The sequence below is a fragment of the Ailuropoda melanoleuca genome, chromosome 7, assembly GCF_002007445.2.
Source record: "Ailuropoda melanoleuca isolate Jingjing chromosome 7, ASM200744v2, whole genome shotgun sequence".
Taxonomy (NCBI): Eukaryota; Metazoa; Chordata; class Mammalia; order Carnivora; family Ursidae; genus Ailuropoda; species Ailuropoda melanoleuca.
This window is the reverse complement of record NC_048224.1, coordinates 111,198,235-111,214,913: the sequence shown is the minus strand read 5'-3', so window position 1 is coordinate 111,214,913 and position 16,679 is coordinate 111,198,235. Positions and strand designations below refer to the sequence as shown.

At 36.9% G+C, this 16,679-nt stretch overlaps 1 protein-coding gene across 13 annotated transcripts in view; it reads left to right on the top strand.

The window, feature by feature from the left end:
• The window catches only part of MYCBP2 (MYC binding protein 2), a 257,559-nt gene that overhangs the window by 114,383 nt on the left and 126,497 nt on the right, over window positions 1–16,679 (top strand). For all 13 annotated transcript variants that reach the window (XM_034665322.1, XM_034665323.1, XM_034665327.1 and 10 more), the window contains 6 exons: window positions 5,318–5,409; window positions 7,591–7,725; window positions 9,093–9,176; window positions 10,407–10,503; window positions 13,108–13,300; window positions 13,799–14,073. In XM_034665322.1, the coding sequence (XP_034521213.1) occupies window positions 5,318–5,409; window positions 7,591–7,725; window positions 9,093–9,176; window positions 10,407–10,503; window positions 13,108–13,300; window positions 13,799–14,073 (876 nt within the window). The remainder of the gene's footprint in view (window positions 1–5,317; window positions 5,410–7,590; window positions 7,726–9,092; window positions 9,177–10,406; window positions 10,504–13,107; window positions 13,301–13,798; window positions 14,074–16,679) is intronic.

The following is a 16,679-nucleotide window of genomic DNA, read 5'->3' as shown; positions in this document are numbered from 1 at the left end:
ACATTTTCGTTAATACTTTTTTCAAGTCTACTCATCATCTTGACCATTGTTACTCTGAATTCCATTTCTGATAATTTGGTTACATCCATATACATTAGTTCTGTGGCAGAGGCCACAGACTCATTGTCTTTTCTTTGCTGGGGGGGGTGGGTCTTCTCCTTCTCGTCATTCTCATGAGGAGAGGTTGCGGGGTTGTCCAGAGCCCAAATTATTGACCGGGACCCAGGCCTTGCACCCTTGTTTTATAGGGATCTTAGGGATGTGGGCTTCTTCTTTAAAGATTTTATTTATTTATGTGGCAGAGAGAAACCAGCAAGAGAGGGACCACAAGCAGGTGAGTGGGAGAGGAAGAAGCAGGCTCCCAGTGGAGGAGCCCGATGAGGGACTCCTTTCCGGAACGCTGTGATCACACCCTAACCCAAAGACAGGCGCTTAATGACTGCGCCACCCAGGCGCCCCGGGATGTGGGCTTCTTGATTTTTCAGCCTGCCTTCTGGGGAAGGGGCCTGCCATGTCGGTACTTAGGCAACCCTGTTTGGGTAGAGTCTCCGTGTCCCCTGTGAGGGGGGACGGGGATGGGCACGCTGTGAGCCGGTATTTCCAGGCTTTTGTTCTCTGGCGGCTTTCCCGGGCGGTTTGCTGTGCCTCTTCTGAGGGTCAGAGCAGCAGTGGCTGAATCTCAGCCTCTGTCTCAGAACAGAGGGATCGTGGACCGTTCTCCACTGATGTTCTGGCCACTTTAACTCTGTTACTGTTGGTGCTGCTCAACCCTGCAGCGTCCTGGGATATGCGCCCCACACCCGGCATCCCAGCCCTCACTTCCAGGGCCGGCACGTCTCTGTCCTTTGTGTTTCTAATGCCGCCAGCTGCCAGCCACCCCCGTGCGCTCCCGGAGCTCCCGGTCTCAGTCTGGATCCAGTGAGCGCACCGGAGCTCCGTGAGAAGTCTGGTGGTGCGTGCTCCCGGCTCACGTTCTCAGTCTGCTGTCTCACGGGTGCCGTCCGCAGGTCCGCCTGCTCCCCCGTGCAGGTGGCTACTGCTTCCCAGAGCCCGAACGCGGCGGCTCCCTCCCCTTTCCGTTTATCTTCCGATATCTGTGCGCGGTTTCACAGCTCCCCGCTTCGTACCTCAATACTTTGCTGGAGATGTTCATTTGTAGAGATCCAGATGTATCTTCCTGCGTCTCAGGCTGATTCCGTGGATGTTCTGGCTGGTCTGGTACCTATCCAGTTCGACTCAGGGGACTGGCTGAAAAAGGGGTCCCCTACTCCTCCGCCATCTTAACTCCTCTCAAGTGAATAATATCTTAAAAAAAAAAAAAAACAACTCCCTTACTATGATGGCTTTTGAGGACACTTCCCATAGAGGCCCAACCAGAACTGACAAACTTTTAAAAATATTTGCTTAATTCTGGCTATAATTGGAATACACATGCTAAAGAAATATAGCTAATATAGAAATTAAGAAAGAAAAAATTTAAAATCCTTAGAATTATATAGTGGATTGGGATGAAATAATAATTAAGGACACTTGTAGCATAGGTACGTAGGTAGGTAGGTAGGAAGAAGAAGGAAGGAAGGAAGGAAGGAAGGAAGGAAGGAAGGAAAAGAGAAGAAGAAAGGGAAAGAAAAAAGGGAAAATAAAACAGGTATGGTTTTTAGCTTATTTCAGAGCAACTGCTTTCAAAGGGTTATTTGAAGATGTCTTGATTTGAAGCCAAGATAGAGAAGCAAACTCAATGATACAGTGCTAGTTGGCAATTTCTAGTAAGTTGATCAAGAAGATATATATTTTTTTTTCTGTCCCTGAAAGGTTTTTTGTTTTGTTTTGAGAATATTGAACACCATAGTGGCCCTTATCTCCAGTAGTTGTGGTAAAGAAGTATGTAGGCCTTCTAATAATGATGTTTTTATATTAAGTGTGATTTCCTTTTTCCAAGCCTCAAATCCTCTCTTACTTTTCCCATTCCCTGGAAGTGAACTTGCCTCTGAAATTCTATTATTAATGAGTAGGCTAAGGTTTTCCAACAGAAGTCTTTTTTTTTTCTCCATTCACTTCTTTAAGGTACACATTTTTTTTTTTAAGCAGTGAATCTCTTTATTTTTTTGTTTTGTTTTCATATCTCTGGTTGTTTCTTCTCTTTTGTAGGTTTGTCCTCTTCTAGTGGCCACACTAAATGTTGGAGTTCTTCTAGGCCCATGCCTAGCCCCTATTTCTTCACTCTATACTGTCTCCTAAACATTCTGTTCTAAGCCTGAAGTTTAAATAGCTGTCAGCATCCCATAATGCCCAAATTTAGATCTCCAGCTCAGACTTCTTCTTTGACCCATTTTCATGTAGGTGCTTTAAAGGCATGACAGTTGTTGGTCTTTATATCGCAACTGAATTCATGCTCTTGCCCCAGAATGTGGCTCTCTTCCACTGGTTTGTCTCTTGAATAGTACCAGCCACCATATACTTGTTACCCTAAGGGAGAAACCTAGACGTTTTTCATGATGGGTCTTCTTTTATCTCTTTCCTCCTGCTAGAAGACTCTTCCACTAACTAACTACTCTGGGCAACGGTACTTGTGTACTAGGTGACTAGCCACCTAGCTGGACTCTGTACATAATTCTTAACTTTCTGTACTTTCTATTTCCATTCTCTCTCTTCCCATTCCTTCTTAAATCTACTCTCTTCAGGCTTCTGCCCCCCCTCCCAGCCCCACGCTACCAAAACAGCTCTTGTCAAGGATGTGAGTGATTTCTGATTGCTGAAGCCAGTGGTCAAGCCTCAGTCCTTATCTTCCTTAACCAGTCGACTTAATTTAATCATATCAACCCCTTCTTTTATTTACTGTCTTCACTTGGCTCCCACGATACCACGCTTGGTTTTCCTCCTGTCTCACTGACTGCTCTTCTAAGTCTCAGACCGGTTACTCGTCATCTTCCAGACCTCTACCTGTTAGAGTGCCAGAACTCAGTCTTGGGACACTTTTTAAATTTACTCATCCCCATAGTGATCCAGCCTTATGGCTTTAAGTATTTTTTCTCTTATTACTAAACCTTCAAAGTCATATATACCGCTGCCTATTTCACTTCTCCACTTGGATAGCTAGTAGGCATTTCGGATATAACATATTCAACACTAGGCTTATGGTGATTTCTCTGAACCTGCTGTTTTCCTATTTTCCTCATCCCAGCTCACTGACTTAGAATAGAATTAGCTTTATTCTTCCCACTGCTTCCACCAAAAATCTTGAAGTCATCGTTGCCTTCCCTCTGTCACACCCCACATCCCCTTCAGCAGCAAACACTATTGGCTACACTTGGAAAAGAAATCTAGGATCTAACCACTTCTAAAAACTGTCCCCAGTACCAAGTCAGTCTAAACCATAGCCATTCTCACCTGTATTATTATAGTAGCCTCCCAACTTGTATCCTGCTTTTGTCCTTGTTCCCTTTTGTTTATTCCCAGTACAGCAGAGAGATTTTCTTAAAATGTACACCAGAGTCTGCCACTCCTCTCTGTTCAGATTCCCGCAGTGTCTTCTTACCTTAGATTAAAAGCCACAGGCCTTAGAAGGGCCCACAAAACACCATAGAACTGAGAGCCATTATCATTCTGACCTTACATTATACTAGCTGTCACACTGGCCTGCTCTTTTTCCTCAGACAACCCAGGCATAGTCAAACCTCAGGAGCTTTGCATTGGCTACATCCTCTGACTACAACTCTTTACTTCAAACCTGTGTGATTACTTCCTCATTATCTTCAGGTCTTGACTCTCTGGTGAGCCTATTTAAAACTAAATCCTTTCCCTTACCCACAAACTTACTTACAGTAGCCCCCATTTTTTTGTTTGCATTGTTCACACCTATATGCCAAGTGTCTAGAATTGTGCCTGGCACACAGTATGTGTTGAGAAATAATTGTTGAACGTAAGGAGGGGAGCCAGGTTGGGGGAAATCATTAAGGACCTGTATTTCATGCTACAAAGAAGGAAACGAGAAATCCTTGAAGAATTTAGATTAGAGAAGTATTCTAATCAGATATTCATGTTAAAAAGAGTACTAGGCATCATTAAACAAAAGCAAAACCTCTCAGCTTTGTGGAGTAGGGGCCAGAGCAATGAGAGAATGGAGATAAGAAGACTGATGAGTTCTGGCTAGTAACAGTGAGCATGCTAGAACTGACAAGCTTTGGTGCCAGCAGTAGAATAGATGTAGTGATGGCAGAAAGATACGGAAAAAAGGATTATTCCAGGTTTTTTATCTGAGTGAGTAGGTGTGTGATAGTGCCATTAATCAGAACAGGGAAAGCAGGGGAGAGGGGAGTGAGTCCCTTCAGAGCTAGTGAGTTCCAGCTGGTGGAGGGTGGTGGGTGGCGGCGGGGGCAGGATGCAGTCACTGTTGAGAACAATATCGGAGCTGGAGACAGATTTTCAGATCATTAGCATATAATTGGAAAAAATGAGACATCTAGCATAGTAATTGTCCGGTAAATTTTAATGCTCCATTCTCTTCAGTGCTTTAACTGCCTTTTTTGTAGTTCACCTGCTATAATTCTCCAGAGAAATAAGAGGTTTTTATATGTATTGGTCCATTTTTAAAGAAAAAAGATCTCTTCCTAATAGTTCTCCTTAATTTTCACTTAATTACCTCACTTTTCCTCTTTGATATCTTCTGCTTATCCTTTCCCAGACTGTCTAGTCCTCCCCTTGTTTTATAACTATTTTCTTTTATACTCTTCATCTCTCCTTTCCCCATGCCGTATTACCTTGACCTACTTTTTTTGTTACCTGTTTTTTTAAGGATCCTTATCTTCTGTTAATTCCTTTGTCTCTCCATAGCTAACACATTTGTAGCCTTTGTTTCTGGGTATTTTTTAAGTGTTCCGTAAGTATTACTTCGTGTAATTCTCACAATTTCTATGAAGTAGGCACTGTTAGTATCCATCTTCCTTTTATGGATGAGGAAACTGGATCCCAGATCTCACAGATTGTAAGTGTTGAAGCAAAATTCTTCCTCATTTGAAAGCTCACTTAGATAAAATGCATTGGTTGAGTTCTCTCACCTCCTTCACGTTTGAATTTGGTATACAGAACAGCTTGGAGCATTTGCTATAAATAGATAAATATATAAATAAGGAAAGCGGAGATTAATGTAGACCGTAAGTTTCTTAATTTAAATGTATAGGTTTGTGTATTTAACATTAAAAAAGCAGGCATTCTGCAGTGTCCAGCACATTATTGGAAACACACAAAATTATAAACGTATTATTCGGCAGGTTTGCATGACTAAGCGACTGGACATGATGTGTTTTTTCCCTTTCCCCAGCTGTTCGAGTTGGGTCCTGATGGAGGAGATCATGAAACTGACGGAGACCTTCTTGCAGAGACTGACGTGTTGGCTTATGACTGTGCTGCCAGGTAAAGATTTCCTCATCACTCAGCATCATCCTCACATACTTAATGTGAAAAATTCATTGTAAGTGAAGATACGTAGGAAAGCTTTTTTAAATAATCTGTGATCAGATGCTTGAATTAAGTTGTATATTAGGTAAGTGTTGCATTTAATAGGGCTGCACTAAAACTAATAGTATTTTCCATATTTGTATTTTATAAGATAAATTGTTTCTCCATCGAAGATAAGATGAAAATATACATATATTTTGCACACTTTTGTTTTCATGCATCACTTAGAGAGCACCTACTGTGCTGACTTTCTAGTGATGTCATACAGTTATTTACTACCTGTAGCAGTATGTCTGCAGTACCAAATAGTCATAGAGGGCCACAATTCAGATCACTTGTGTGCCCTGACACTATGCCTGTAGTATGTGTTTGGTTATAACGCACTTGGGGAGGTGGCCAGCTTTACTGAGACCTGTTAGAATAATAGGTTTCCTGTTACCAGAATCTGGATGTTTATTTATAAAGCTTCGTTAAAAGTATGAAGAAAATTAGCTTTTATCAGTCCTTTCTGTGTAATCCCAAGAATTATCTCCAAACTGTGTTAATGACAAGTTAGTGATTTGAATCAGAGGGTATAATGAGGTGAAAAAAAATAAATTGAACCTCATAATAGTAATAATACACTGTACTTCCCAGTAATAACTATGTTAAAACCTTGTGTGTTATACATAAGCTTTTTGCTAGTGAAAATATGTGTTTACTAAAAATGGTAGCAAAGCATTAAGTTTGCTCTTAACAGATAAATACTTTTGAGAACAAAATAGTAAACCCAAAGAAAATTTTTACTATTTTTTCACTATATGCATTCACCAGTATAAGGGTTTTTTTTTTTTAGTCTTTTTTTATGTGATATACAAATAAAGATTAGGAAAATTTTAGGAAATTAGTCGATTAATTTTTAACAAAGCATTAAGATGCCATTGTCATTTCATATTTATTTTTGAGCATATGATTATGAGTCAAAAATACACTGCTTCGGGGCGCCTGGGTGGCACAGCGGTTAGGCGTCTGCCTTCATCTCAGGGCGTGATCCCAGCGTTATGGGATCGAGCCCCACATCAGGCTCTTCCTCTATGAGCCTGCTTCTTCCTCTCCCACTCCCCCTGCTTGTGTTCCCTCTCTCGCTGGCTGTCTCTATCTGTCGAATAAATAAATAAATAAAATCTTAAAAAAAAAATACACTGCTTCACGTATAGAGAATCATCTAGATTTTATTCATTTCCTTACTAACAAAGCCCAGGTTCCTAAGGCTAGCATTAAAGGACTTCAGTAATCTTTTACAGCATGTTTTTTAACTTTCTACCTACTGTGCTTTTTTGTCTGTCTTAATGTTTTAACCTAACTGGACCCCTTTTCATTTTGTACTTTCATACCTCACAGTATGTGAATTTGTTCCCTTCCTCAAATACCCTTAATTCTTTTCTCTATCCCAGCTATAACCACCATACTCTGTTACCTAGAACCTTATAACTTGTGTATATCTTTATCAGATCTCCTTATTTATATACATTGTAGTTTTCTCCTTCTATTTTAGTAAATTTTTTTGTGTGGTTACTGTGTGACAGGCACAGTTCCAAATACTTTATCTGAATTTCCTCGATCCTCAGAACAATGCTGTGATCTAGACATCATCTTCATCCCTATTTTCAGGTGAAGGAACTGAGTCACAGAGAGGGTGTAATAACTTGCCCAGCATCACACAACTAGCAAATCATGAAGCTGAGCCTTGAACTCAGGCTGTCTGACTCCAGAACCATTTTCTTAATATGCTTCTTCTCAAAATACTTGAAAATTAAAATTCAGGGTTTCATTTTCCAACTAAACTGCGTGTTTTTTTTAACAATTAAAAAATTTTTGTGTTATTTTAACATGAGAGCTTTATAACATGTAAGCAATTTTTAGAATTCAAGGTGAGGAGTGCCATCACTGTGATACAAATGACTATTATTTGTATGTTCCTGTCAGATTTTTTTTATTTTTTTCAGACTTTTTTAAATAGAAGGTTTTTAATGATGTTCAACAAGAATCTTAACACAATGAATTTCACGTTTTGTTGATAAAGGATTTAAAACAAATAAATATATGTAACAGGGAAATGCAAAGGCATTGTCTTTGACTCACTAATTTTTGTCTCAGAGAAAAATATGCAATGATGTTTGATGAACCAGTTCTCTTGCAAGCTGGCTGGTGGTATGTAGCATGGGCTCGGGTGTCCGGACCTAGCAGTGACTGTGGATCTCATGGACAAGCTTCTATTACCACAGATGATGGGTAAGCAAAATGTTTAAGTGTTACTTAAGGAATTCTCATTTTTGTTAGTGGAATATTGTTTTAGCAGCTCAGAGGTCTTCCAGGAGGATAGAAATGTCAGTGAGACTGCCAGACATTAAATTTATGCAGTCTCATGGCAGATTAAGGTCTAGTCAGAACAGGGAGAGAATAGGACTGCTACACTTTGCTCTTGTCATTTGTCATTTGTATGTATTTCTGGGTGTTACATCATTTAAGAACTTATTACCAATTAGAAATTATATATAGTGACAAGAAAAGTGAGGCATTTGGAAACCATAAAAATGAAATAAATACTTGCTATAAAATTTGACAGTGCTTATAAAAACAGTTTGTAAATTTCAGTTTTAAGCAATATGAGATAGTACAGTTTTAATAAGATGTAGGGGAGATTTACTGTTTAAATTTCATATATAGAGTGCTTTTTAATTTATACAACACTTTCATATCTATATTCTCATTTGATGCCCTCAGCAGTTAATTTTGTGAAGCTGTTATTAGCTCTTTTCCACTTGGGAATAGAGACACAGGAGGTGAAGTGATTTGCTTTGCTGCACATCATATCAGTACTGTGTGGCAGGACCAAATCTGGACCTGGAATCTCTTGACTCTAACTCCAACTTTCTTTATTCTCTGTCCTCTGGATTCATGTGTTTAAAAGGACTATCATTTAGAAGAGAAATTAAATTTACTCCTTACTCTTCTTGAGCGTAAACTATTTGAAATGAGTAGAAGTTAAGTAGTAGTATTTTTCGAATAGTGTTGTTTAATTTGTAACAGAGATTACCAAAAACAGAACAGACTAATTAATGAGGAGAATTCTTTGTTCCTGAATGTTCAAGTGGAATGCCTTAGAAAAATTAAGTCTGCTATAAAGTATCCCTTTTCAGGCTTACTCTAAGATTGTGTGCTAGCAGTGGGGAGACTGCCTTGATCCTGGACTGTGTGATTCCATATGCAGTTCATTGAATTTTGGAATATCACAGCAGTTCGAAGCTAAAGCTTATCATGTGTACAGTTGAGCAGATTTTAAACTGTTTGTAAGTTGAAATATTTTGTTAAAAGCTTATTGTTCTGTTTCAAGTTGAGCTGGGGGGACTAGAAGTGTCAGGACAGCTGCTTACCCAGCAGTTCCTGATCAGGTTTAATTCCTTCATTTTATTCATTAAGCCGTTCAGAGCTTGAACCAAAATAAAAACCACTCCTTTTTACTTGTGTTTTTCCTTAAAGAATGAATCTCTGTTCATTAACATAAGATTTGAAAACACTGTTGTCAAATTTATTATTTTCTTTCATGGATCTTGAACCATGTTGTGTTTTGGTATCATTGTTATTTTTTCTCTTCTTAGGGTGGTTTTCCAATTTAAGAGTTCAAAGAAATCGAATAATGGTACAGATGTTAATGCTGGTCAGATACCTCAATTATTATACAGGTATTTAGCATATTTGTAGTTAATTAATATGATTTAGTCCTTTGTTATAATCATCTAGGGTACTATAAAATATAAGTGACATAATGAAAGAAATTATTTGAAGCATTCAGCAAGTTATAATATACCAGTAGAAATATAGCTCTTTTTAACAAAAACACAATATTTTGTATATTTTTAAACATCTACATTGAGCTTAATTTTAAACTTTACCTCATAACTCAGATTATCTGTATTATGCCATTAACAGTATTTTAATAACTTATTTTTTAATCTGGGTTTTCATACCCATTTCAAAATATTACAAAGTAATAAAAATGTGTCTTAGAGAAATGATATTGGGGTGTTACAAGGGGACTTCAGATGTAGGCCTGATTGATTTGCTGCTGTCTTATGTTTCCTGTTTGTACTATGATGGAATGAATAGAAAATTCCTTACTGCTGAGGGGTGCCTGGGTGGCACAGTCTAAGGTTAGGTGTCCGACTCTTGGTTTCAGCTCAGGTCGTGATCTCAGGGATGTGGGATCATGCCCCACTTTGGGCTCTGTGCTGAGTAACTTGTAACTCTCTCCTTCTTCCCCTCCCCCTGACTCACTCTCTTTTTCTCTCTCTCTCTCTTAAATAAATCTTAAAAGAAAAAGAAAATCTCTTACTGCTGAAAAATTTCCTCCTTTTATTTGAAATACCAAATAATAACTTGTCCATGTGATAATATTTACTATATTTATAACATTATTTAAGAATTTTAATTACTTCATGTTATTTGAGACATTTATGGAAGCATATGCCTATGTATCTATCTATTTCAAGTAGATTACTGCAATAATATTTAGAATGAAGAATTCAAACAGATATAAACCCTCACTAAAAAATGTCTTTCTTTGAATAGTAAAAAAATCTAAAGAAATACCTCTAGAACAGTGACTATCTCTCATGTCTTGCTTCTCTAGTAATCACTTTAAGATTCTAGGTGGTATAAATCTCACTTTTCCCAAGCGGAGATTTTTGTTTGTTTTTATGCAATTTATTATAGTTAGTATTTGTAACATATAGCATTATGAATGTAGCAAGTTGCTCAGACTACTCCTGGGTACACTGGTGGAATAACTTCTTAATAATATAGCACTTAATATTTAATAGTAGCATATTTTGCTATTACAAAAATGTATATTTTGGAAAGAAAAATGTCAGTGGACTTTTCAACATAAATTTATGTGTGTCTGCTACCTTCAGACTTCCAACCAGTGATGGCAGTGCCTCAAAAGGCAAACAGCAAACCAGCGAACCTGTGCACATTTTAAAGAGATCTTTTGCAAGAACTGTCTCAGTGGTAAGCCATTTTTTAAAGTTTCAGGTTTTTTGTCCAATGTTCCGTTTCATTTTGATGTTTAGCATTTAGCCACTTTTCTAAGAGTTTATCTCAGATAGTGTTATGAACTCAGATTTGGTTTTTCCTGGGCCAATGAGTATGCCGTTTAAATAATGGGAAAATAGCGATGTTGGCTGACTTTAACATGAACTGATATAACTGGTGGGTTTTCTCGTTAATCATGTATGAAGACATATGCTGAAGGAGTTAAAAGGTGGAAGAAAAAGTTAAGGCTGATATTGACAAAAAGTGCCAGCCTAATGCTTGAGGAGCTACACAGAAGAGTTGTGTATCTAACTAAGGACTCTGTTGAACTACCTGCCCATCCACATTCTACATTTAAAGATATGCTACGTTACTGGGGTTGCCAGTGTAGAATGAAAGCCAACATGATGTAATTGAAAGATCATGGTATGTCTGCCCAGGAAGTCTGAGTTCTTGTTCTTTCATTTATTAGTTGAGCATTCTTATGCCAGTTATCTAAATAAACTGTGTGATAGCATCATTATGAATTTCTAATGAGACAAGGGATACAAAAATGCTTTTTAAATTGTAAGGCACTATATGAATGTGATTTATTAATATAGTTGGTAGTTTTTCATGTGCGTGAACTGTGTAGGATGAATGCTTTTTTGTCCTCTTTTTTAATTAGCTTTTTTAAATCACAGGATTAATACACATTCCTGGTTGGGAAGAAGGTGGAGTGAGGATAAAACTATATTAAAATTATACTAAAGTTCTTTCCCCCATCACTCTGTTACTGTTTACTTTTTGATGTATATCCTTCCAGACCATTTTTTATACATACAGAAACTTGTTAGTCTATGTATATAGTATGCTATACAACTTCCTTGTTTGTTTGTAATGATAAAGTTTTACATCTTTTTAAAATTTTCATAGTATTAAGGACATAATCCATGTTAGTATATTTGGCTCTGTGTTAATCTTTTCTTGTATTTGCACAGCATCCCATAGAATAGTTGTATTCTTAATTTATTCAACCCTTAATAGTCAAATGACTATTTGTTTCTTGTTTTTTACTATTATGTCCTTCCATATGCATCTTTGATTACTTATGTACTTATGTGAATATTTGTACTGAAGTGTGCTGATTTAAATTTTGATATATCATGCCAAATGACCTTCCAAAAGATCTATGGTAGTTTATAGAGATAGTTCTTGCAATAAAAGATTACAAGAACTTTGGCCTCTTGGTATCTTGGCATCCTTTTAGTATTAAGATCAGTTTGATATCTTTTGATCCAAATAAGTCTCTTGACTTTGTATGTCTTTTTCAGTGATCCCTTTTTCTGGGCTTAGTAATTTTTTTTAAAGATTTTATTTACTTATTTGACAGAGAGAGAGACAGCCAGCGAGAGAGGGAACACAAGCAGGGGGAGTGGGAGAGGAAGAAGCAGGCTCATAGTGGAGGAGCCTGATGTGGGACTTGATTCCAGGACCCTGGGATCACGCCCTGAGCCGAAGGCAGACGCTTAACCGCTGTGCCACCCAGGCGCCCCCGGGCTTAGTAATTTTTTGATATTTATGTATAAGTGGTTTTGTGGTCATTAGGTAATTGTTATCTTTATGTAAGAAATGTATTCAACTATTTCTCTGAAAACCTAAACTATCAACTCTTATTTTTGGTATTACTATACCAGAGGACTGGAATTTGGTGGGGATGAGGGAGTAAGTGCTTTGCTTTGAGATGATCTAGTATTTGTCATCATGTAAGTGTGGTAAGGCCTGCAGAACAACTAGAGCTGAAAGGGATGCTTACTACTCTAAATGCCTTTTGTAGAATTTAAAAATCTAGTTAATTTTTATCTTCTATTAACTTGCTTATCAAGGGTTGGCTGTAGTTTGTAGGGTAAAATTTAATATGTAGACATAAAATAAGTTGATACTATCACCAATACCCAATACTAAAAAAAATATCAGAGAATTATTAAAGTGTTTTAAATACTTTTGGCTTATTTATATAATACTACAGGAACAGCGTAAAGTTTAATTTTGCTTTCAAGTAATTGTGTATTTGTAAATGTTTTTAATTTTTTCCCTTACAAACTAGATAGGTTGGTAGCAGGGAAATAAAAATGTATTTTTAAATAGGCAAATATGGGAGTGCCTGAGTGGCTCAGTGGCTTAAGCCTCGGGCTCTTGGTTTTGGCTCAGGTCATAATGTCATAGATGGTGAGATCTAGCCCCAAGCTGGGCTCCATGCTCAGTGCAGAGTCTGCTTGGGATTCTCTCCCTCTGCCCATCCCCTCACTGGCTCATATGCTCTCTTTCTCTGTCTCAAATAAATAAATCATTTAAAAAATAAATAGGCAAATATTGAATACTGTTTTTATACATGCCTAACTACCTTTTTTGTCAAGCTTCAAAGATATTCCTGCTGGTAATTTGATAAATGAACTAATAAAATATCCATTATTTGGGCTAATCAAAACTAAGTAAAGAAGTTCAAATAAAGTTTTGAAGTTCAGTGTCATCTTTCCATTTGATTCAAACTATGGTATCATTTGAACTAATTGTTATCTGTTTTTTGATATTCTGGATTAGGAATGTTTTGAGTCATTGTTGAGTATTCTTCACTGGAGCTGGACCACCTTAGTTTTAGGAGTTGAAGAACTTAGAGGATTAAAAGGATTCCAGTTCACAGCTACACTTCTAGATCTAGAGAGACTGCGCTTTGTGGGTACCTGTTGTCTCAGGTTATTGCGTGTCTATACCTGTGAAATTTACCCAGTATCAGGTATGAAGCATGTTTTTAAATTACTTTATGGAGAAAATACTGGGCACATTGGGAAGGTCTGTATAGGGATAGCCAAGAGTTTAAGATCCCCAGTTGCCTTTAATCTTCTCCTAAAATGAGGGGAGAAAGTCATCCTTATGTATTTACTTACCAAGAATAAAACAGATTACGTGTTATGTTGATAACAAAAAGTCATGTTAAGCTAAAAAACACTCTAATAAAGTATTATTTTAAACAGATTCGGTCAAATAGAAATTTTTTGAACTACTCATTTGGACTTGAATGCTGAAACCAATGTTTTGGCTTTTTTTTTTTTTCCCCTGCTTAGATTTTTAAAAGAAAGAATCTTGGACCACATTTAATCTCTATATTGTTTCATTTCTAAGTTATGAGTACTTGCAATCTTTAGCTGTATAGGAAATTACTTGAATTATATTGAATATCTCCATGCATATTTATTGTTCTGTTTAATTAGCAGTCTGCTTTGTTCCCTCAAAGCTACAGGAAAAGCGGTTGTGGAAGAAACTAGCAAATTAGCAGAATGTATTGGAAAAACCAGAACTTTGTTAAGAAAAATTTTATCAGAAGGAGTTGATCACTGTATGGTGAAGTTGGATAATGATCCTCAAGGATATCTCAGTCAACCCTTGAGTCTCCTAGAAGCTGTCCTTCAGGAGTGTCATAATACCTTTACTGCCTGTTTTCATTCTTTCTACCCAACTCCTGCCTTACAGTGGGCTTGCCTTTGTGATCTGCTGAATTGTTTGGATCAGGTAATTTAAGTTTGTAAAATGTTAGTTGAAAATACAATATATTACTTAATACTCTTCAAGAACATAAAGTGCTGTTGCCTCATTCTTTCTAACTTTTATAAAAGGTAAATTAGGACATTGGTTTAGTATGTGTGACTTAAATAATCCAAGCTGAAGGACAGTTTCTTTCTGTTTGCTTTATCATTTTTAGCTATAAAATCGGCAGGTCCATCGTGCAGCTGCTCATTTGCTCTTTGAATCTGTGAGTGAGTGTGCACGTGTAGGAGAGCAAGAACAATCACGAGTGTGTGTAAGAGCAAGGATAGCACTAGAAGGGCAGTTTCTGCTGTCCCCATATCTGTAGAACAGTCAGGAGAGAGAGCTGTGAGTGAACTTGCTGGCTAATAACATCACTCGTTCATGAGGAAACTGCAAGCCTCATAAATGTGTGTGCTCCAAATCACAGTTTCAAAATACTTGAGGCAAAAAACTGATAGAATTAAAGGGAGAAAAAGACAAATCGACAGCAATACTTGGAGACTTCAGGGCTCCTCTTTCAGTAATTAATAAACAAATAGACCAAAATATCGGTAGAGAAATAGCAGATCTGAACAACACTCTCAACCACGTTGGCTTTATTGACATTTATAAAACAAAATGCAAGTGCAGAATACATGTGATTTTCATGTATACACATCCATCTTCACAAAGATAGATCATATGCTAGGCCATAAAACAAACCTTAGTAAATTTCAAAAGATTAAAACTAAAGAGTTTCAGGTCACAATAGAACTAAATAAACCAACAGCAAAATATATTGAGAAAGGCATGAAATATGTGGAAAATAGACAACACTTCTAAGTAACCAGTGAATCAAAGTAGAAATCCAAAGGGAATAAGAAACTATTTCATACTAAAAGAGATAAAAGTATAACATCAAAATTTGTGAGATGTAGCTAAAGCATTGCTTGGAAAGAAGTTTATTTATACTTTTAAATGATAATACTAGCAAAGAAGAAAGGTTTAAAATTAGTGATCTAAGTTTCTACCTAAAGAAGTCAGAAATAGCAAACCAAAGTAAGAAGAAAGTGATAAAGATGAAGGAAATAATAAAGATAAGAGCAGAAGCCAGAAAAGATAAAAATAGAGAAAACTGACAAAGTTGAAAGTTGGTTCTTTGAAATTAAAACCAAATCAATAAACTCCTAGCAAGTCTGACTGAGAGACAAGAGATAAAGAAAAAACACAAAATACCATGATCAGGAATGAAACTGGGAATATCACTGTAGACCCAACAGACTGATAATATTATGAACAACTTTATATTAGTGACTTTAGATAAAGTAGACAAATATCTTGAAAATACAACATAACCAAAACTGGCACTTTAAGAAATAGAAAAACCTGAACTACCTTATATCCATTAAAAAATTGAATTTATTATCAAAAACTTCACCACTAAGAAAACTCCAGACCCAGATATTTGTCATTGGTGAATTCTGTTAAACTTACAAGAAAGAAATGATATCAACCTTTTACTAATTTTTTCAGAAAATATAGGAGACAACATTTCCCAGCTAATTTAGTCAAGTTAGCCTTATTCTGATACCAAAACCTAAGATATTAAAAGAAAAAATTAGTACAAACGTTACTCAAACATAGATACAAAAGCTCTTAACAATATTATCAAATCCAACAATATAAAAAATATCTCACACCCAGTAGGGCTTTTCTTAGAAATGCAAGGTTAGTTTAACTTTCAGAAATCAGTGTCATTCACCATATTAACTGAATAAATGGAAAATTTTATAATCCTCTCAATAGATAATGAAAAAGGATTTAACAAAATTAGCACTTATTCAGTGATGAAAACTTCTCATCAGACTAGGATTTAAGGAAACTTCTTCAGTCTAGGATTATAAAGGATAAAGATATCTACAGAAGAATTTACAGTTAATATCATACTTAATGGTAAAATATTGAATGCCCCCCTAAGTTCAGGAACAAGGCACAAGGTGACTGTTCTGACCACTTCTTTTTAACATTGTAGTGGAAGTTCTAGCACCTTCTGCTCCCCTAAATTCACTGTCATCACCAGGGTATCCTAACCTATTTGAAAGATATTCCAGTGATGACATCTGGGTAGGCAATGTTGTTTTTATTTGATTATTACTGTTTTTTAAGCTATTTCCATACTGAGTTTATTCTTGGTATTAAATGTGTTTCGTTGTGGCAAGAACACTTAACATGAGAGCTACCCCTTAACACGTTTTGAGCATGTAATATGATATTGTTAACTACAGGTACAGTGTTGTACAGGAGTTCACCAGCTCTTAACTCATCTTTCATAACTGAAACTTTATACCCGTTTAACACCAACTCCCCATTTCCCCCTCCTCCCAACAATTCTCTGCTTCTGTGAGTTTTACTGTTTTAGATACTTCATACAAGTGGGATCATGTCTGTGACTGGCTTATTTCACTCATTATAGTGTCTGTCTGCGACTGGCTTATTTCACTCAATATAGTGTCTTCCAGGTTCACCCATGTTCTGTTGCAGAGTAGTGCATTTTACCAGTCAGTTTCCTGGGACAGGATTATTACCTGAATTAGTGTACAACTTTCTCG